General features: G+C 39.2%; 1 protein-coding gene across 2 annotated transcripts in view; it reads left to right on the forward strand.

Annotated features, from left to right (window-relative positions):
* Positions 1-226: 226 nt before the first annotated feature.
* The window catches only part of LOC146474176 (uncharacterized), a 74,039-nt gene continuing 51,537 nt past the window's right edge, over positions 227-22,728 (forward strand). The window contains exons 1-18 of one of the 2 annotated variants that reach the window (XM_085117429.1): positions 227-557; positions 3,732-4,292; positions 5,232-5,260; positions 6,203-6,241; positions 9,005-9,058; positions 9,786-9,929; positions 10,439-10,507; positions 11,648-11,692; positions 12,366-12,419; positions 13,246-13,299; positions 14,378-14,431; positions 15,524-15,577; positions 16,192-16,245; positions 16,593-16,637; positions 17,802-17,855; positions 18,765-18,809; positions 20,681-20,878; positions 21,833-21,886. In XM_085117429.1, the coding sequence (XP_084973555.1) occupies positions 428-557; positions 3,732-4,292; positions 5,232-5,260; positions 6,203-6,241; positions 9,005-9,058; positions 9,786-9,929; positions 10,439-10,507; positions 11,648-11,692; positions 12,366-12,419; positions 13,246-13,299; positions 14,378-14,431; positions 15,524-15,577; positions 16,192-16,245; positions 16,593-16,637; positions 17,802-17,855; positions 18,765-18,809; positions 20,681-20,878; positions 21,833-21,886 (1,737 nt within the window). In that variant the 5' untranslated portion in view covers positions 227-427. The remainder of the gene's footprint in view (positions 558-3,731; positions 4,293-5,231; positions 5,261-6,202; positions 6,242-9,004; positions 9,059-9,785; positions 9,930-10,438; positions 10,508-11,647; positions 11,693-12,365; positions 12,420-13,245; positions 13,300-14,377; positions 14,432-15,523; positions 15,578-16,191; positions 16,246-16,592; positions 16,638-17,801; positions 17,856-18,764; positions 18,810-20,680; positions 20,879-21,832; positions 21,887-22,728) is intronic. The other variant, XM_085117428.1, reaches the window with a different exon arrangement.

The following is a 22,728-nucleotide window of genomic DNA, read 5'->3' on the forward strand; positions in this document are numbered from 1 at the left end:
TCAAATCGGATTGTGGAGAATGTGGAAAACGCTCTGCGAAGGAGAACATGAGTAACATAGAAAAACTTTTTTTTTAAACCCGCTTATCGCAAAACAGAATGCCAAGTTTGTGACAACGAAATCATTGATCAGATTTGTTTTCCCAGGAATTCGAGCCATGACATGTTTACGACCTATCTGCAGACCTCATAATATCCGATTGTTGCCTTCGTGTCACAAAGCAGGCAAAGTTAGAACAATAAACTATTCACATATGCGTGCTTTAGCGGACATTTGATCCATGAGGCCGAGAGATAGCAGTTTTCAGGGCACGCATATTTTCGGCTTCTCGTGCCATTAGGTTGCAGCCATAGCTCGCTGCAGGTCTCTTGCTGGTGTACGCAAATTGCACCGCGAAGGACCTGTTTAGGAGGTCTTCAATTCAACAATGGTCCTCTCTTATGGCTTCTCTGCGGCTTTACGATTGCTGGTGCTCTCGTTTCTTCTTCTAAATGCCGTGTATGCCCAAGACGAAGTTGGCGGTGGTGGTGAAGGCGGCGATGGGGGAGAAGACGGAGGTAACAAGCCTATATTTTAACACTTTTACACCGAACAGTGTTAATGTAATTTCGTTGAGCGCGGACCAAAAATCTCAAATTTCGTTTTCCAGAATAAAAAGACAGACAGCATATGGTGAAAGCACTGTTCGACAGCTTTCATGTGAATGGTTATACGTGAGGCTTAGCTTTCATCCACATACTTATCACATCACATAAGACTTTCAGGCACAGAGAAAGAAGAATTCTTAGCAATTGAACTTTGGCTTGCAACTTACAGACGAGCATTCTTCACGGATAACATGTCAGTTGGCCTTAACGTGATACTTACGTTTGTCTTTCCGAAAAAACAAACAACAAAAAAAAAACATTTCCTTATAATTAGTGACTGCATTCTTCATACGTCTAGCCGAGTAAACCACAATGGCACACTGCTAGAAGTAACTGTTTGGGACCTATTGTAAAATAATTATCGTATAACAGTTATTGTACATAAACCACCGATCAGTTATCGTCCTCCAGAAAGCCGTGAGTAATAGACAGCCATAAAAAATGAAATAATTCTCCTTTCAATTTCAGTTTGATTCAATTTCGATTTTTAAGCGATGCTCTTGCGAAAAAGAAAAACTGCGGGCCGTAGTAATTAAGTTAGCTTGCGTGGTTTAAAAAACTGGCTGATTGATGTTGTCGTTAAAACTCTGTAATCCACTCCATCGTATATCGTGTCTGGTTAATCTGCAAAGACATGATACGCGCGCTAACGAAACCCGATCATTTGAAGTGAGAAAAGACTGTGTCATTGTGTACATAAGCCATCGCTAACCGAAACATTAAACATTGGGTGATAAACAGTGAAACCATATAAAGAGCTGATTACTTACATTTGCGCAAATAGAAGAACATGAACCACTATATATTGTGATTAGTAACGTTTTAATAATAATACGACGAAAGGCTCGTCTGTGATAACATGTCTTTCGACCACAAGGGTTGTTGTGAACAAATGCCTGCTGTGAGCCGGAGGTACTAGCTCACGCAACATTGTACAATGGAATCACGAATGTTTCGACTAAATACACGACAGATTTCAAAATGATAAACGGTTTGGGTGTTGCCGAAGGATTACAGAGTCCATGAACAATGAGAAGTTCGCACAGTTAAAAGGCAAAATACGACAAAATCTCCATGAGCTATAATTAGAGGAATGCTGAGAAATGATATGTTCGGCGCGTTGTGGAGTCTCAGGAACGTTCAACCAAGAAAGTTTTTATGTCAAATTGCTCCATCCGTTGTATACATGCGTTGCTTATAAAACAGCACAACCATTTGCCTCGGAGAACTCCAAAGTAAAACGCTACTAAGTTCATCTAAGAAAAAGTTAAAGAACGCGAACCCAATTCATGAAAGAACTCGTCGAACCCGGCTCAACAACTTTTATTTAACACGTACTTTCAGATTTCATCGGGAAAGACTCGGTTTTAACCATAGTTTTGACCTATGTAGAAGGTTCACCCCAGAAAGACAATAGTTAATTACTAGACTCTTAAAAGAGGAAAATTCTCAAAGATCTTTCACCGATTAAATTTTTGCTTCTTAGAAAATAGATATAGAGATCGATAAGGAGGGAATTAAGAAGCGAAAATATTGCGCCACGTAATGTTTCAATGCCGAGGTCACTTTATAACAAACGAATTCTTGTTGATTGCGGTTAAGGATTATAAACATTTGCTACCTGGGAATTAAGGAGATTATTAAACTGAAAAAAAATAAATAAATGAATAAATAAATAAAAAGCAGCACAGGGAAAGATCAGGATCCAACTCAAAATAGCAAACTGTGGTTGTGTACTATATTTGGCCAGCCGAAATATACATATATCTGCTTTTATAAATGTCCTTTGTTTTCTATGTTAGGCCGATTAAATCACCAGTTTGCTCCAACGTATACCCGCAGGATTATTGTCCACGGCTTCGGCTTGAACTTTTAATGTATCAGTCTTTAGAATTGTTCAGGCCAGCTGGTTTATGATGTAACCAAATATCGCAGAAAAGTACCTTGTTACAGGAATTAACGCGAATTATTTAACAAGATGCCTGCTATACTGGCATTACGCGAGATGCTGGGGCTGATTCATTTATTCCAACTGTATGCTTCGCCGATTGATAAAACTATCCTTGCTAATGGAATAGTTTGAGTCACGACGATCGCGTTACGTTGTTTTCCGTGTGTTACGCGACTCAGACTATCAGCGGAAATTTGTGGAATTCCATTACGATAACGTAAGCTTCTCAATGACCTCTTTTCAGTCTCGCGTCGTGGTCTAAGACTGTCAAACAAAGCACGATTCCTTCACTAAGAACTCACCAATTTCCACCGTTTTACGTGTCGGGTGCTTCTTAGAAGTTATTCTTTCGATTTACGGCTTCAAAATGGTGAAATTTCCCTTTGAAAACGGCACACTTGAGTCCAGAACATGTTAAAACAATATGGCGCGACTTAATCCGTCTTTAATAAATATATCAAATGATGCATTGACGTCACACAGGTAGGGGTGAGTGGGTCCCCTCCCTCGCAATATAAGCGACAAGAATGGATTTTGATTGGCCTGCTTTTGTTGAAGACAATCAAAACAATACATCCCGAGTAGGAGAGGGGAGAGTTTAATGAATAAATTAATGTACCGATTTGTGTATACGACGAAGAAAAAAAAAAAGAAATCGACCCGTTTTAAGACACGGTATGCCCCCTCAGGGCATCCCGCGTAAATAGGCCTTATCACGGTTTTCAACGCCATTTTGACGAGTGGGCAAACACGTCTTGAAATAACGGTGTTTGTATGGAAATCCGTTGTAAAATAATTTTCATAAAACATCGCTTCTGAAAAATTCATGAATTGGAAACTTTTGGCACTAGGAAAAGGATGGGGGATGCAGCTCTCGGAATGGCTTTGTTACTGCGCATACGTTCTGCGCATCATACTGAGGTTTCCTATGGGTGGTGCCTACTAATACAGGGATATTTTTGCGCTGTTTAAAACTATGTGGAGAAAGCAGAACTCAGCAAGTGCTCTTGGTATCCAAACAGGAAATTGGGGTTAACCACGCATTTTTCCAGAGTATCTGGAGATGAACCGAGTAGGCACCGTCCTTAAAACTTAATGATAACCCTTTTTTTCTTTCTTTTTTTCCTGCCCAGCCTGCGACAAAGACTTTGATCTGGTCTTTGTGATAGACGGCAGTGGGAGTATCGAGCAGGCAGGAAAAGGGAACTTCAACAAGATAAAAGACTTCATTAAGCAACTCTACAGGGGATTCAGAGTAGGATTTGACAAAAGTCATGTTGGAGCCGTCATCTATTCCTCACGTGTGTACGTCAGAAAGGTGTTCGGTTTACAGTCTCACTACGACTACGCAGGCCTTGACACAGCCATAGATCGGATGGTCTATCCCTCTGGGGGAACGTACACGGGGCGAGCTCTTACGTTGGCAAGGGAGCAAATATACACACCAAGCCATGACAGGGACGATATACCAAATGTCTGTATCGTCATCACAGACGGAAGGGCAAACGATGACATAGGACCTCCTGCAGATGCGCTTAGAAATGAAGGAACTGCCATATTTGCCATTGGGGTTGGAACTAACTTTGACCGCGCTGAGTTGGAGAGGATGGCTGGAAATCGACGCAATGTTTACACCGCTGACTTCTCAGATCTTGATACTGTCATAAATGAAATAAAACAGTCTGCTTGTAAAGGTTGGTGGCCTTCTCACAAATTAGCTGCTACTTCAAGATGGTGATTTTTTTAATACCGGGCAATATTTTGAGAAGCAATGTCCCACCAAGAAATTTAAATATTATATGACAACTGCCCTTGCAATGGCCATTTCCAGTATTCCTTCTGTAATCCAGATATAGGACCAACAATGTGGCTATTGGAGCAATGGAAAAAAATGTGAGATAGTTCTTTTAAAATACAGTCAACTCTCGCCATGCGGATACCTCGTTATTATGGACACCCCGATAATATGGACAGCAGCTAAATCCCCGGCAAAAATAATTACAGACGTTTGACTGAAATAAATTCCAACTACTACGGACTCTCGCTATTAGGGACACTAACTCGCGGTCTTGAGGGTGTCCGTAATAAAGGGAGTTGACTTAGTGTATTGTGTTAGTCTTCAGAAAATACCCATTTCCTCTAGCAGTGAGCTTGTACCCTTGTCATCCCACTGGAAATCTGAGAGGAGGAGGGGGGGTTGTGGTTCTAGAGATTTTTAGTGGGGGTGTGTGAATCCATTTCTAGAATCCATAACTCGGTATTTCAGACTTTAAGACCAAAATGGTTACATTGTATACCCTATTTCAGACCCAAATACCTCAAAAAACCATACCTTTTGGCACAACACATACCTATATACATATGTAGCTATATAGCTAATGAGCAAACAAAATCTAAACAACTAAGTGTTGTGTTAATCTCCTGTGTTACATCTCCTTGAAAAATTGTCACAAAAAAATTTACCAAAACTGCCCAGCAGCTGGTTCTAATCCAATCAACTCATGGGCCATCAATAATGTCTTACGCTCGTCATAATGGAGTTAAAAATTTTCTATATAAATTATGTTACCAGATGGATCAGTATAATAATGATCATACAATTTAATCATTGCTTCTCCCTTTTTTTTTGATAGCTGACCAGCCTCCGCCGCCACCACAAAGGGTAAATGTCACTCACTTCTGATACTCAAAAAAATCTTTATGAATTCCTGATCAAATGACCTGTTTTAGTGAAAATTAAGGGCAACAACTCAAAGAATTAATGCCAGAAAACTTGTTGGAAATCTACCAGCAGGTAAAGCTGATGGTCTTGATGGTATTCCAGCAAGGCTTCTTGAGGCATCAATGCCACATAATGCTACCTCCCTAATGCAAGCTATAATCTGGTTTGAGCGGATCACTTCACTCTTCTAAATGCCACAAAATAATGGCTCATGGCACAACATTCCATGTAATCTTGAAATGCGATCTAGCTAATAGAAATTTTGCCATGTAATGCCTCTATGCGCCATCTTGGCACCAGGGGACAAGTAAAACACCCCTTGTTTATGAATTACACTGGTTACCGATTAGATACAGAATCAAGTTTAAAATACTGTTAATAACTTTTAAGATTCTTAATTTTTTAGTGCCTACTTATATCTTCTCTTATTTCTCTTAGGCTCCCATCCATATATAATCTAAGGAATTCTAGCGATAAACTTTTACTTAGTTATCTGCATTTTAAATCAAAAGCTACACTTAGTGACCGTTCTTTTACCTGTGCTGCACCGAAACTTTGGAATGCACTACCATTTGACTTAAGAAGTGCCACCACAGTTAGTATTTTTAAAGCCGAGCTAAAACTCACCTTTTCTGTCAAACACTTTTATCATAGTTGATTTTATTATTGTGAGTTTACTTTTATTGTAATTTTAGCTTTTTAAAATCATTGTAAGTTATTATTATTATTATTATTATTATTAGTAGTAGTAGTAGTAGTAGTAGTAGTAGTATTAGTATTATTATTATTATTATTATTATTATTATTATTATTATTATTATTATTATTAGCTCTCCCTTTTTATATTTGAGACATACTGCTGCTGGTTGTTTTGTTTCACAGATTGGACTTCCAGGAGACCCTGGGCCCAAAGGAGAGAAGGTATTTGAAGCTTTAGCTTACATCTATTTTGTAAAAGAGTCCCAGCCTTGGGGCATGAGCGGCACACCCTAGCGTTTTTAACATTAGAGTTATCCAAGGTAGTCCATTACATAAGCCTAATTGGCTTCCTTGGGCTGCCTTGCCTCGTTAACGTTAATTCGTTAATGTCGTATTTGTGTGTGAGGCAACCATTGACAATAGACTGAACTGAACTGAACTGAAACCTAGCTTAAGGGTAGAGGGTACATTTATTATATATTGAGCTGTATAGGGAGGGTCTACCCAAAAGGGTTAATTAGCAAAACTTAAAATATTAGAAATAGAAAGGATTGCAAAAATAGACTATGAACTGAAAAGCTAAAATCCAAGTGTCCAAAAGTTGGAATTTGGCTTCTCTTTGAGGTAAAAGAAAAGGCTTCATTATTTTTTGTATAAATAAGAAAGTGGTGCAATTTCTGTGTAGGTCTGTGAAAGGGTAAGGGGTTAAATCCCTTGAAAGGGGTTCATTATTTTTTGTGTTATGAACAAGAAAGTGGTACAAGTCCTGTAAAAGTAGGTCTGTGAAAGGGCAAGGGGTTAAATCATTTGGTGGGAGTATAGGACGACATCCGCTGGCTAAGTGATAGGCAAGGTGGAACTTCCCTGCATGAAACTCACTCCCCTCCCCTCCCCCATCACACCCCTCCATTTGGGCACCCAAAGGGCACATTTTCTTGGTTACCATGCAGTCCAGAGTGAGAAAGTACTTGAAATGAGTTTTTGGCCTACTTCTGCTATGAAGCAGAATGAACGCAATTATTTTTATTCCACTTTCAGAATGGTTCATTGTTGGCCTAAAAAACATGCCATAAGTGCATGCACTGAATCATGCATGAGTAGTTGAATGTAACGAATATTAAGACACTTCATGCAGTTATATAAAGATAACGCTTTGAGAACTCAAAGCTGATTAAAGTACTTTGTTAGTCAGTGTGAGTTTATTAAATGACCTTAAAATTTACTAAAAAAAAAAGTTCCAGGAACCATTAGGCCATACTGCATTTTATGTAAGTTATGCCAAAGATCTTCTGCATGGGTTTCCAAATCCCTTGGTGTACTGGCGCATGATGGTGGTCTTTGGCGTAAAGCAACTTAAAAAATACCTGACGTTAGAAATTATAGTTTTATAGGCATTGGTGCAAGGAAAGATTAGTTTACCTAGGCTTTTGAAAACTTCTACCATTCAAATGAACGTTTTCAGGTGGTCAGTATAATTTTCCTGGTGTAGGTGCTTCGGCAGTCGCGTGGAGTGAAACGTTGAAACTCTCATCATATCTTCGGCCCGGGATGTACACTGAATACTCCCTGCATGAGCATAATTTTAGGCAAATTAGCTTTCCAGATGGTACATATTCCAACAGAAAACAAATGGACACACAGTGCTTAACCAGTTCCCGTGTTTAGAATGAGCATTGATCCACCCGTGCTTCCAGGCTGCCACTCTTTTCCCAAGCGGTCTATGGTGATACATGTTCAATGAATTGCCCCTTAATCAATAAATATCATATTATTTCAAGGTGAGAGAGGAAAACCATAATCTAAGGTCTATACACCACTAGGCCAGGAGTAAGCTTATTTATTAAACTTAATTTTCACGTTCAAAAAGGAAGTGTGAAAAGAATCTAAAAAAACAAGGTTCACAGCGTATATGTTAAGCTTACATAATCTCTAAAATTGGATTATGAATAGTCTTCACTTTCAAGTTATTGAAAAAAGTACAATGATCTGAAAATGAAATGAAAAACTTTTGAAAACCTTACCTCAGCTCCTTTGACGTTGGTCTTGCTTTGGCTTCATGAATTTGTGCAGGCTCACAATTGTTCAGCAGTGACATGCGTTACCGGTAGTTCAGTGTGTAAGAATACTTGTAGTGTCTAGGTCCCTAAGACGACTCTTGACGCCTGATCGAGTGATCAGTTTTGTAATTTGGGGTGATCCTTTTATTTGCCACTTAAATGTTTAGGTATGTATTGAGGCTTTTACTTCCGTTATCTTGTAAAATCTCTTTTTTGTGGTAGCCTATAGCTAATGATATTGTATAACGACAACATATATGCTTACACTTTAGGACCCTTTAGCTTTGTTTACAATGATGTGTGCATGCAAGTCTTACAACTCAGCTTAATTGTTAAAGATATTAGGAGCTTAAATGTATTGTAAATGTGTTGATTCCCTTGATAAATTTCGTCTTCTTGTTCATTTATTAAGAGCTTTATTTAAGCTTAACAAGTACAGTTGAGTTCATACCTTTAAACCTTTAATTCTATACTTCCAAATAACACATGAACGTTTTTCATTAACTTAATACAGATCGAACTAAATGATACATGTATGTACAGTACTATGGCTTCATTGAACCTTTCACCTGCATTAAAATCTGCTAGAATATCAGGCAACTTCAGATCAGAGCATCAGCTTTCTGTTTAGGAGAGAGTAAAATTACCTTTTTCTCCCACAGTTCAGATTCCAATAAAGTCATTAATAATTTTTAAATTAAGCTAACAGAAAATCTTTGATCCTTATATATCTCTTCCTCATTTTAACATAATTTGGAGATCTTGTAATTGTGTGACTAAAAACATTTTAACCTTAACATTGAGAAGTAAAGCACCTTTGGACGAGTTTTGCATATGACAAGTTGAATAATTACATGTCTGCCTATTTCACAATGTGAATAATATTAATTAAAAATATCAATGGATGTTCTTATCTGTGTTATTTTAGGGAGACATCGGAGCGCCTGGTCCTAAAGGATCACTTGGCCCTCGAGGGGAAAAGGTGAGTAATTATACTGGTAATTTTACTTGAACCCAGAATGGCAGTGTTAGTGGGGAAGGGGGGAGGGTGTATGTATTTCAAGCCCAATAGAACCCGGCTTAAATCTTCTTGTAGATAACCTGATTTGAGGGGGGACTAATTAGGGAGGCAGAATAGCCTAGCAGTTAGGGCACTGGAATTGAAATCTAAAGGTCCCAGGTTCACGTCCCACACGCTGACCGCTAGCTGGTAGCTCGATAACTTATCCACACTTGTAAATTAAATAAAGCCAGCAGGTTTGCCTCCTGCCAGTTGGGAATTTTAACCAAATGCTATGTTCAAATTATGTGAATTATTTGTTTGTGAAGTTCACTGATAAATTGCCAGTCCCCACTTTTAACACCTTGTGCTTAAATACTGCTGAAGGTGTTAATTATTATCAACTGGTAATTAATTTAGTGGGCACTTACATGTATGTATTTGAGGAAATTATACGCTATTATATTTGTGGTCCTATTTAATTTCACACATGCACAGTCCCTTGATTTAAGTTACCCTAAGACTTCTTATTAGCATCCTCATACAGTATATAGGGTTTAATTACATGAAGGATCCTCAAAGTTTTCCTTTGCCTCCCAGGAGAAATCTAGAATTTTGTAAGCTCCTGAAACTCAATGAAACCTGCAAACCTTTTGCTGATCAAACCTCATCATTCTGATCAATCCTCACCATTCCTTTTCTTGCCCAGGGCACTGGTGGAACTGATGGTACGAAAGGAGCGCCAGGTCTAGCTGGCTCTCCAGGGTTACCAGGTCCTCCAGGAACTCTTGTGACGCTCCCTCCTGGTGGACCTGAAGAAGGTGGTCCTGATCCAATTGGTCTTATTGGAGAGGTAATTGTTGTTCTTGTCTAATGTTTTATATAGCAAGGCTGAAACAAAATAACACTGCAGGTATTTACCTAATTATCTCTCAGTTAGTATGTGTGGTGGACATGATTGGTCAATTTTGCAGGCCGTATTTCATGCCGCCTGCTAATTTTAGAGTTTCCTTTCCCACATGCCCGATTTAAACCTCAGAGGTATAATAAATATCTTACTAACCTTGTTTTCTCAGTCCCTACTATCAGTAACAGATCCTCGTTTTTCCCATTGATTTATGGCCCATGCATTTCGTGCTTGGGCCAAAAAAATCGACGGGAAAAATCTCCGTCCATTAACTTACAGCACAGACCTCAAACTTGGTTAGTAAGAGGTATTAAGTAAACTGGCTAGGTTTGTGTTATGCAGTGCTATTAATAACAGTCATACTGAATAAGAATAAATAAGAAGTAAAAACCTAAAAATAGACAAAAATATAGGTTTAATGTTGAACACTTTCATTATTTAATGTGCTTATACAGATTCGCCCTCAGGATTCTAAAGGACCCTTAGGACTAATTCAGCAAATCAGAGGACCTCCTGGCGATAATGTAAGTATATGCCTGCAGATCGCTGCTATAATTAACAAAAATAACATATTCTCTTGTGTTGCTGGGGAGAAGGCGGGCTACATTGTGGAATTTTGATTCCAGGGTGCACGTGTGAGGCCAGGAGCTCAAAGTACACAGGCTAATAATTTGTCATTGCTGCAAGTACAATGGTATTATGGCTTAAAAGTTACAATCACACACTTGTTCCACAAGCATACATTGGATACAAGATAAGAGCTGGCTGTCTTGTTGTGTTGTTTAGATTAATGGGCCTGCTCTTTTAACCCTTGAGTAGTTATATTGTAAAGTTAAGGAATGCTACACACTCTTTATTTTATTTTAGAATGTTTGACCTTGAAGAAACAAATATAATGTATATACAAGAGTAATAACTGCTCATCCTTGATCATCTTAACCTTTTTCTGTGTAGTGTACATGTATGTATTTGTTGTGGTTTTTTTTTTTTTTTTTTTTTTTTAATTTTTCAAGCCGGTTTAATTTTTCTTAGTGCAGAGATGCCAATCTCTGAAGATCTGAAATCTGGAGATTTTTTTTCTTTTGAGCACTCCCTCCACTTATTTCCCTACCCTCCCCCCAAACAAAATTGATGCACTCACCGCACTCCTCCTCCTCAGAAAATCATCTCAGCCCTATCCCAGCCAGTATTATGGGTGATTTGGCACAAAAGTTGCATGAAATGAGAGCATTTTGTCCCGCGCTTTAATTGGTTGAATATTTATCCAATCAGACAGTCACTTAATATATGACAATAATGATAAAAGCATAATTATTTTGTTTGGTTTCCATTAAATTTGTGGCAGATTGGGTGGCAGATTGGGTGGCAGATTGGGTGAAATGATAGCTTATTTTACAAATAATAAGATGCTTTTATCTGGGAGATTTAGTCACCCGTACAGTAGACGGGAGATTCATTTCCATATCCGGGAGACCCCGAATAATCTGGGAGAGTTGGCATATAGTTAGTGCAGTATTCATTATATGTAATCAGCTGAGACAGAGAAATAAAAATCAATCACACTGGTTTCAAAAATTTTGAACCATGTCATTTCGGTTTCTCTGTTCTGATTCTCTTACATGTAATAAATGTGAATTTACATGACTTAATGTATTAATTTTCAGGGCTCTCCAGGAAGAGCAGGTTCGCCTGGTAATCGAGGACCAGAGGTAGGTTAATTCTATCCAAGTGTGATTTCTTTTCTTTTTGTTGTGTTTTGCTGTCCACTGGCATGGTGTCATTTTGGTTTAGTAATATGTTATATATTAGGCAGCAGTTGTTCAAAGAGCGGATAACTTTTTCCAGGGGATAAGTTGCTATCCACAGAAAAAATGTATTGGCTGGAGTACATTTTATCTTCTGGATAATGATTTATCCACTGGATAGCGTTTTTTGCTCTTTGTACAAAGCGGGGCCAAAGACTGAAGTCAAGTCGAGATACATGTATATGTCCAGAAATTCGTGCTAATGAGATGCATGAACTTTATGATAGACATCACAAGGTGTCCCCTGCCCTAAATTCTTAGTAAAACACAAATTATTCCGAAGCACCCAAACAGGTGCATTTCTGGACATCAGTAAGTGAATGCCACAAAATGTACTCTATTAGCTTTGGTTATAACATGCAATCCTGCGACCAGTAAAAATCCATACCCACCCCTTGGACAGTCATTGGAAATTCCTAGGGGGAGGGGGGTGTTAAAAGACAAAATTTTAGAAGCAAAGTATGAGGATAGACATTACTGGAATTTCTTGGGGAGAGGGGGAGGTGGGGGGAGTATGGATATTTTCTGGAACTGCACGTTATAAAAGTGTTATAATTAAGTTCTCTCTTTGCTACAGGGAGAGCGTGGCGAGACCGGAGAGATGGGTCTTGTGGGACCACCTGGAGATTCAGTAAGCTGTACTTAGCCTTTAAAAATAAATAAAATAATGTCAATCATCATCAATCCCAATTATAGCACTTGCAGCTCAGGAGCATAGGCTGCAGTCCACCAGTACACACCATATCACATGATTCCTTGCAAATGTTTTTGCTTTCCCCAGTCCACTCTTCTCAGCTCTTCCAACAAATCATTGGCCATGGCCACCTCTAGTTGTTTGTGGGGTGTCCTTAAGTCTTTTCCTCTTTTCCCTGCCAAGGCTAAATGTAAATGTATTTGGCTGGGGTCTTCAACATCACACATACAGCCTACTGTAGTGAGTTGTACATACATGCATGCTTGAGAGCTCTAATCTGGCCTGAGTGGGCTCTTACAATATTTTTTGTTAGGCAACAGCTTTTGACGAGGATTAGATAGACTTTCAAAGCAAAATACAGTTAGTAGTGTCCATCCATAGTGTCTTAAATTACTTTCACATCCCTTTGCAATCTTTTCCACTACATTCCACAAAACCTAGCTGGTTTCTCTCCTTTCTTTGACCACCTACATGTATCCCCATGTCCGTGAGCCTTGGTCTTTCTGTTTTCCTTAGTACAGAAGGGTCCCATGCTGTTACACAGTCTATAAATAGCTACACTTTCTGGCTCCATATTCCCAAAACATGGCCAATTCACCTACATTAACGCTTATATTTCCTCTTGTTGTGCTCAGCAAAACAACAAAGAGTGATCTACATGTACATCTTTAAAAAAAGCATATTTGTGGGTTAAATTATTGCCCTTAATGAACCCTTTCAATTTCTAGTGCATGGACAGAAATGTTTGTTTTTGTTTTGATAGGGTCAACAAGGTGCTGCAGGAGAGCCAGGACAAGCGGGTCAAAATGGAGCTGACGTAAGTTCTCGAGAAGTAACTCTTGAATTCATGAACATATTCCGTAAAAACAGCTGGCAAAATTAAGCCATGCTCATGGATAAGATGCATGCATCCTGAGTTAAGAAGCTCTCAATCTGCACTTGAGAAATTTTTTTTCAAGGAAAAAATTTTCTTTTTCAAACAAATGAGTTTGTCGGTGGAGCTTTGTTTCTTAACTATAAAAGCTAATGTTCATACGGAATTAACTGGGCATTAGAATAGTTATAGAAGAAAGAGAGAGAACTGGTGATGTGATTAACTGGGCATTACAAAAATGGGGACCTTGTTATCATCCCGTTGTTAGGGGTATAGAATGGCCCTTGAAAAATAATGGATCTCGGCAAATTTTCGGCGAGTCTCGAAATCTCGGCGTCTCAAACTGTAGTCTCGGAATCTCAAGCTCATAAAAAATAAAGCGGGTCTCGGAATCTCGCATTTTGAAATTTGAATCTCGGGCCCGGGGTCTTGCAAAGCAAGCGAAAGTTAAGTCTGAATTAACCGTCCTAAAACAACAAAGAATAATCTTGAAAAACTGCTCAACAGCACAATCGCTTCTGCAGCTTCTGTGAGACATGTAGGTTTGGATAAATTCTGCTCCTAAATTGCCGTATTATGCTTTCCGGTAGTGTTAGTAAAAAAACACATTTTGCGTTTTTTGCGTTCACAGCCTCTCGCACTCTGATAGTCTCGAGTTTTAGTCTCGAGCTCGGATTTGAAAAACACAGTTAAGTCTCGGTCTCGAATTTTAGATGAAGGTCTCGGCATCTTGGCGGGTCTCGGATTTTACCATTCTATACCCCTGTTATTGCTGTCAATTCATGCACTATTAAATTGTTTAGCTGAAATGAAGTGTGGCGCTCTTGACTTAATTATAATGGCAGATTCACTGTTATTTACAGATTGAACTTTTTCTAGAGGTGACAAGTTTGTTCTTCATGCAAATAATATTATTAAGCCCAATTTTCATACAAAAGTTTTCATACAGTAACTGCTTATGTGCTGTTTTCCTACGGTAATTTGCTTTTCAAATGAGTTGTGATCTTACATTTTGTTAAAGGGTTTGCCCGGTGCCACTGGAGACCAAGGAGAAACTGGACCTGTAGGAGAACCGGTAATTAAGCTGCTAACAGTGTTTTAGTTAGAGCTTGCTTGAATTTAACTATCCAGTGACTATAAATTAGCTTCCCTGTTTTGGTTTTCTGTATATCTTGCAAGTCAAGTATTTACCTTTATGTAGTGAAAATTTAATTCTATAGAAAATTTAAACTTTCTTCTCTTGCCCAATAGTTTGGTACTTTACCACAGGCCATCTTAATTGTTTATTAAAATTACCTCGATTAAATTTATAACTGCATGCTCTCTGATCTAATCCTAACTACAAGATGGCTGCATTACCCAATGACATGTTCTATTAACCCTTTGCTCTCATTTCCACCCTATCCTCCAAGGGGATCGAACTGCATGTAAAAGTGACAAAGATGCTTGACCCTTATAAGCTATTTCTATCACCCCACTTTAAGGACGGTGCCTACTAATACCGAATATTTTTTTGCGGCTTATGACTATGTGGGGTAAGTAGACCTTAGCATAGGCTATTGGAATCCAAAAAGAAAATTGGGGGTAACCACGCATTTTTCAGAGATAATTAAGCAGTAATATCTCTAAAAAGTGCCAAAATATAAAGCAATGTATGAGATTTTTTCCTAAATTGAAGCTTAATTATCTCTGAAAAATGCATGGCTATCCCCAATCTTCTTTTGAGATACCAAAAGCATTTGCTAAGTTCTGCTTTCTCTGCGTAGTTTTAAACCGCGCAAAAATATTCCTGTGTTAGTAGGCACCACCCATTGGAAAACCGAGTATCTCGCAATGCGCAGAACGTATGCGCAGTACCAATAGTAGGCACCGTCCTTAATTTACATGTTAAGACACCTCTAGGCCCAGTTGACTGAAATCGTAATTTAAAAAGGTACATGTAGATGTTTAAATTATGGGAGAAAATATTTAATTTAAGGGACTGATTTTCTGAATCCCAACGAGCAAGTTTGGGTTAAATGAAAATGAAAACAAATACTCAACTGTCCTTTGTTTAGTGAGGATATACATTATCAGGAATGAGGGAATTTCCTAAGCACTGTGCCCTGACAATTATGTATAATTATTTTAATAAATTCTTAACATTTAAATTATTTGTAACTTTTAGGGTCCAACAGGAGTTCGAGGTATGCGTGGTCTTCGAGGCATCAAAGGAGATCAGGTAAATCATATGCGATTGTCCTGTTTGGGCTGCATGTTACCATGGATGACATGGATATATCTTTTAAAATAGGCAAGCTTTGCTTGTCATGGGTAAATATATCATCTTCCTGTCCTGGCCCGCGGGTGGGGGGGGGGGGGGGGGACTTCCATATCAAAGTGACGGGGTTGATCGTCGGAAATTTTGAAACCCTAAAAGGTACCAGAATTCTGTTTTGTGGGCATGGCCCGAACAATTTTTTTTTCCCCTGAGTAAGAGGTACCAAACCAGTTGACTGACATTTACTTCCTCTCACATGTTTTGGCTTAATACCTCAAAAGGTACCACCATACCTCTGACGGAAGTTGTTTAGGATTCTAGCACCCTAAAAGGCACTTATATATGGGAGTCCCCCTCAGGCTTTGCTATTCAGGCTTTGCTATTGTAATGCTTCCTCCTCATCATCCTAAAGCAGTTAACATCTATGATCTATTAGAAAGACAAGACAGGAAAATTTTCGACAAGGTTAAACAGCAAGAGAAAACATCCTCTGTAAAACCTTATGCCTAAAATGAAGGTCACAGAATACAATTTAAGACACAAATTGGGACCTCTTGTACTCTGCCACTTTTTAGGGTTCTCAAGGTGATCAAGGAGATCCAGGAGATGAAGGGAAACCAGGTGAAACAGTAAGTAATAAATAATACAAAAATTTTGATTCAGGTCTGTATAGTTGGAGGCTAGTCTTATAATTTTATGCGAACTTGTCTGTCCTGAACAGGTAAACGTCTGATCGTGTCCTGAACAAAGTATGGTTGCACTAGTTAAATTGTTGTTGTATTGCGCAGGGTCAAAAGTTTTGGTGCTGGACGTGCCTCCTTCTTATTCCTCTCGTGGCTTCGCATCTCGTTGAAGCATCTTTCCACCACCATAACTTTTGACCCCATGCAAACAAAATAGCCAGCTATCACCAGGCTACAGTAGAAATGGAAAAGTTATTATTAGTTTTTTGGACAATGCTTGTCTTTTACTGCAGGGCACTAGAGGACAGGATGGAAGACCTGGAGTCGATGGAACAAAAGTAAGTATCTCATAATAGTCTTGATGACTGGGTTCCCCCTAGGTAGAGCTTACAAAAACGTTTTGTTCAGGTGAGGATTATGACTCCCTTCACAAAGAGGTTGCAAAATGTAAGGTTTCTGTCGAGACCATGACTGGCCACTGAGTTTCTCCTGACTAGATATCGAAAATTCAAGGATTACATTGTTTATTGTTCAGTGACCTCTTAAGGAAGGTGTTTCCTTACCAGAGTAAACAGAATGGCAGGTATGGGTTCCCTGGCCAGAAGGTACAGGATTTATTGTCAGAGATCAGGAGGACTGACTCAGCTTCCTGTTGTGGAATGTCATTGATTTTAGTCCCCTTTCTAGGGGTCGCAAATGCAGTGTTCATATGTGACTGTGCGGACCATTACTGAGTTTAACCGCCACCTGGTTAGCTCAGTTGGTAGAACACTGGACTGCTGAGTGGGAGGTCGTGGGTTCGAACCCCGGCCGGACCAACATTCAAAGTCTTAAGCAACTGAGAAAAAGGTGCTGCCTTTGCTTTGACATCTGCAAATGGTTAGACTTTCACGTTTCTCGGATGACCACATAGAAATGGTGTCCCGTCTCCAATTTGGTTACATAAAAGAACGAGTGGCTGTGACCACCCTTAGTGCCAGCATATGGTCAGTTTGGCGTGATTCTCTAAAAGGCTTTTGAGTGATGAGACCACAACTGTGTATAACAGCCAGAAAATCAAAGGGGCGTTGCTGAGTGTTGGGATAAGGTGATGATGATGATGATGATGATGAGTGTCCCCTTTGCGGAAGAACTGTCCTGAAACTGTAATAATTACTTAAAATGTTATGTATTCTATGACTAAATTTAGTACATAATATTGTGGTGAGGACAAACTGAGTCCGCAGTTTCAGTCCTCCCCCCCCCCCCTCCCCTTGGACCCCTAAATTGATTAGACGCCCCGGGCGTCTATTAGATCATTTACGGTAACTGTTTAACCGTGTTAACTACGTGACGTCTCAAAAAGTCAATATTACAATATGCAGTTTAAAACCCTTCAATTATATTTTGTCTTGGCCAATTCCCATGAAAGGAGAACTGGACACATTACCATGGACTAGTCTATAATTCAGCAGCTGGGATGTGCGCTAATAGTGTTGATCATGTTAACAAATATTTCTTAGGGACCACCTGGACCGAGAGGAAGTACAGGAGATACTGGAGAGCCCGGTGCTATTGTGAGTCATGTTGAGTTGATGTAATATAAAAATAGGTTTACCAAGATGACTTTGGGGTGCATTCATCTACACACCTTCAGCTTCAACAGGTAAGGTGGATTTCCACTGTCGCGTACATTTTACATTCGCATAGATGTAAATTTAGCTGGCTTTAGGTACGTAAATAAGATAAGAAGCGATGTGTGAGCCGCGTGTATAAACGTAAAAACTTGAAAAGCGCTCAACTTTATACGTTCACGCAAGCCATTCATTCGTCGCTTCTTATTTTGTTTACGTACGTAAAGCAGGCCCAATGTACATCCATGGGCACGTAACAATGGGCCCGTTTGCAGCTAACGGTCACATGGTACAGAAAACACCTTGCTGAAGAGCAAGCTACGCACTGGGACATCCAAAAGAAAGCGACTTCATCCCGTCAAATTTGAATTTTCTTTGTTTTGGATGTCCCAGTGCGTAGCTTCCTCTCCCGCAAGGTGTTTTTTGTACCGTGTGACCGTTAGCTGCAAACGGCCCATTTATACGATGTGCCAGTTGGAAGTCCACTCATAAATCCACCCATAAAGGTGGATTTCCACTGTCGCGCAAATTTTACATGTGTACAGACGTAAATTTAGCTGGCTTTACGTACGTAAACAACGTATGAACGGCTTGCGTAAACGTAAAACGTTGAGCGCTGTTCAACTTTTTACGTTTACGCACGCGGTTAGTGGAAATCCACCTTAAAATTTACTAGGACCGTGTCTTATACGCTAAAAATTGGTTGTAATGCTGTTAACCCGATTTATTGTCCCCATAAATTACATGCAACTGAAAACAAATGGAAGAAAAACCGGTCTTACGTGATTTTAATACTCAGATATTCTCTGATACTAGTAGTTTCTGGTCTACATTTATGCCTTTGTTTTCCAGGGACCTGATGGACCGGATGGAAGTCCAGGGACGGAAGGCCCTGCGGTAAGTTCCTTTTTCTTTAGTGCTTTTCGTGATGCTTTCTAAAAATAAATACATTGCCGTCTCCTAAATTCGTTGTTGATATTTCCTGATTTTGGGTCAGCATGCGATAGCGCAAAAATCCGGAATAAACAAGAATCGAGAACAAATTAGTTACGACTGATTAAGAATAATTAACAATTATTCCACGAGCGCGCGTTGGATATGAGATGATAGATAGCCAACGAGGCGCGAAGCGCCGAGTTGGCTATAATCATCTCATATCCAACAAGCGCAAGTGGAATAATTGTTTTATTAAAAACAACCGAGAAATATTGCTAGATCTTACTGATTTCGCTGTGCAAGAACGACCAGAAGGCAATTTAATGGTCGCCATTTCTCGGCCATGGTATAATTGCTCATATACCATGGCCGCTAAGCCAATCAAATCCCTCGAATTGCATTATACAATGATGCAGTTTTTAATAATAAGGCTTATTTTTCAAGGTAAGTAGAAGTATTTTAACACCGCAGTCTGTAGGGATTATTTCGTGGGAAGCGCTAATTTGGAACACTTTGTGCATTTGGTGACCAACAGTGGAGAATTGGAGGAGGGCACGTGTTTTGATCTCTGCTCTTCAGAAAATGAATGGAATAAAAAAGAACTGAGAAAAACGACCATTTTGAAAGAGGAACGAAAACTCCATCATTCTGTTCAGGTTTCTTCATCTTCAGCTCTGCAGCTTGTGTGTATGTAAGAACTTGCCAATGTGCAAAACTGGTGTATGGACGCTTTATTCCAGTACTGTTACTATATCTACAAAAAGTAAAGTAAAACAAATTTTGCATTGTCATATCTATATGGTATGAAAGTTCTCTGTCATTCTTATTTAATATTCAATGATATTGATTTTTTTGTTAGCATGTAAGTATTGGGGCTTGTGAAATCACTTTAATATCAGTCCTTCTGTGTACTACTATTTCAATAGGCCATTTCCGAGTTCCTTTGAACCTCAACATGAAAGCGAGGCTTCGTGCATAGTTTTTATCATGAAAATTAGTTTTCTGCATTCATATGCAAACAAAACTAATTTTCACATGCTTTCATAATGAGGTTCAAAGCAATTCAGACGACAAGAGCGAAAGTTAGTATGAGTAACTGTTTAACAACAGCAATTTGCTAGGCAGATGTACTATGTCAGTCCGGCTTTGACACAGGCATACTCAGAAAAAGAAATTTCGAGTTCTCCCAGCAGGAGTCGAAACTAAGACTTTACGATCACTGGTTCGAATGCTAAGGCCATAAAAAAGGAGGGGTTCACAGTTCTGCGCATGTCAATCAAAATACCTTTCGCCTTTGCTTGTTATGACCCAAGCCTGTTTAATTTAATTCGTTGTTTATGAACCATTCGGAAGGAAATAGGCAACTCGGGTGGTAATTTTTTCATATGATTTCGTTATTTCGCATGCAAATAACCGTAAACTCATCAACCGTGGAATAAATCCTACGGGTCAACGCTAAATTCAATATCGACAATATGAGTACAATCCACTAGCATTTTCTGTGAATTTTGGGCATCTGTCATTTTGCTTGGACTAATTATAAAATGTGATTACTGAAGTACATGTGAGTGGGATTTTTAAGATTCATGCACATGCGCTGAAATGTGAACCACTCCCTTTAAACTCGGTTCTTGTAACGAATATCCTGCATACTGCAAGGATTGAATGTCGATGTGCATTGAAAACGTGATTTTGTGTTTTAAGCGTGGTGAATAAAACGATAGGCAGCATCCCTGTATCAGAGTGACTGAGAAATATACAGTTGTCATTTATTCAACAGGCTTAAAATATAACATCACATTTCTTTCAACAATTTCATTTATGTACATTAGGGTCTCCCGGGTCAACCTGGAAATACTGGGCCTAATGGAGCCCTAGGGACCAAAGGCGATCAAGGCGCCAAAGGCTCGCAAGGCCCTCCAGGACGGCAAGGTGCTATAGGTCCTACTGGCAAACAGGGAGAAAAGGGGGAGGTTGGAGTAGTGGGACGACCTGGGATTGATGGACGAGATGGCTACAAGGGCGATGCAGTAAGTACCATCCTTGCTCCAAGAGCAAAAGTCTTAAGTTTATAGTCCTTGGTGATGTGTCAATTTGATAGTGAAGAAACCCCTTCCACCTCGAGCTTGTTAAAGCTGTCATATGGGCTGTTCAGGTAGCAACACTTTGAAAAATCCAATTGAAATTGTTTTGTGCAAATGCAGTAAGGCCATTTTTGAGTGCGTTTGACTAAGGATGTCCATTTAAAGGGGAAGTATCACGAAAATTTGATGTCATTTCAAAACCCAAAAATGTTTGTCAGACAACAGAAACAAAAAAAACATTGTCTAGCTTTGTTATAAATTATCGCTCCATTGCAATGAAACTGTCGATTAGTGCCTCTGGCCAGAGACAGAGTAGGTCAGAATGGATTGAAACTTGAAAAATGTTAGGCTAATGTTTTTCAAGTTTTCGTATTTTTGTTTCCAAAATGCGTTAGAACAGAATACGAGTTGTTCCTGTCAAGAATTGAGTTGATTTCTCTCCTCTCGTCGTTCTAGAATTATTTTGTAGCAAAGTGAAGGTTTTATTTCACCATTTTTAACAAGAGAGGACAAAAACCCCATGATACTTCCCCTTTAAGGAAATAGACTGGATCTTGATTGAAGTGGTTAAAATGTTAAAGTCACTTCTGTTGGCACGTCCTTTGTGCCGGAAAAATCGCTTTAAAAACGAAGGGTGGTTCATTCCTCCTTCCAGAATTCACACATAATAATAGTTATCTTCCTTTTAGCGCTCTAAGATTATTTATTTTGTCCATGTTAAAGTAGTAGTGTAGCTTCCCACGCAGACGCTGTTTTAGCTCATCACGAAATGACAAGCCAAAAGAGCGTCTGCAAGGAAGGCCTGTCAGATTTAATGAGGTTTAAACTTGTGAAAGCGTGGTAGTATAGTGGTCAGCGCATTGGACTTTATATTGTGTTGTTTGTTTTTTTTTTTGACAGGGTTCTGCAGGACCTATGGGTCCCCCTGGGGAGCCTGGGAAGGAAGGAACAACAGTAAGTATTTGTAAACTATTCTTTAATGGCCTGGCAAAACATTCGCGTGCACTCAAAATATACTTACTGTAAGTAAGTACAATTTATATTTACACAATGAATCGTTGGTGAATAGGCCATAAATTATAATATGAAGGTCGTGTCATTAACTTTTAGAAATAACACAGTTTGACAATTTGTACAGATTTGGTGTTTGCCATCAAATGTATATTAAGCAGTCGGTCCATTAGGATGTTCTTGTTTTATCTTGAGTGACACAGGTGAAGCAGATTGGTGACCTGCGTATATGCAGATTATCCCAAACAATAATGGAGCTTACTGCAACCTGTTTTATAGACTTGCATTTTTGTTTGGCCACAACATACATCAGTCTACTTGCACTGGCTTACATTATTTTGCTTGCATCCTGCTGAGTAGGGTTCAGTTCATACACAATTATTATTTGATAACCGTAAAATGGCCACTCATGATGTCAGAGTTGACGTATGCATGACCGTTTGTTGGGGAAACATTGAATGTCCTTTCAGTATTGCAGCGTGGTTCTAAAATGTGTCTACCTGTCACTCAATGCAAGTCCATTCGGAAGTTGGTATTTCAAAAACTAGCACTGTTTTTTTTTTTTTTTTTATTTCGCTTGGGATAGGTCTGTGTTTCACATTACTTTAAACGCTACATTTATCAATTGACGAGCTCTGGGCATGAACAACCAGTAATGCATTTCCGATATCTTTTTGTTGTTTTAGCTCAGATTCACGGGAGGTTTTGCGTGTGGCCCTCGGGGGTGCTCCCAAAAAAATTGGATAGGGGTGTGCGGCCAACTTCTCGAAACCATTACCCTATTT

The sequence above is a fragment of the Pavona decussata genome, unplaced genomic scaffold (assembly GCF_977016875.1).
Source record: "Pavona decussata unplaced genomic scaffold, jaPavDecu1.1 SCAFFOLD_91, whole genome shotgun sequence".
In the NCBI taxonomy this organism is placed as follows: Eukaryota; Metazoa; Cnidaria; class Anthozoa; order Scleractinia; family Agariciidae; genus Pavona; species Pavona decussata.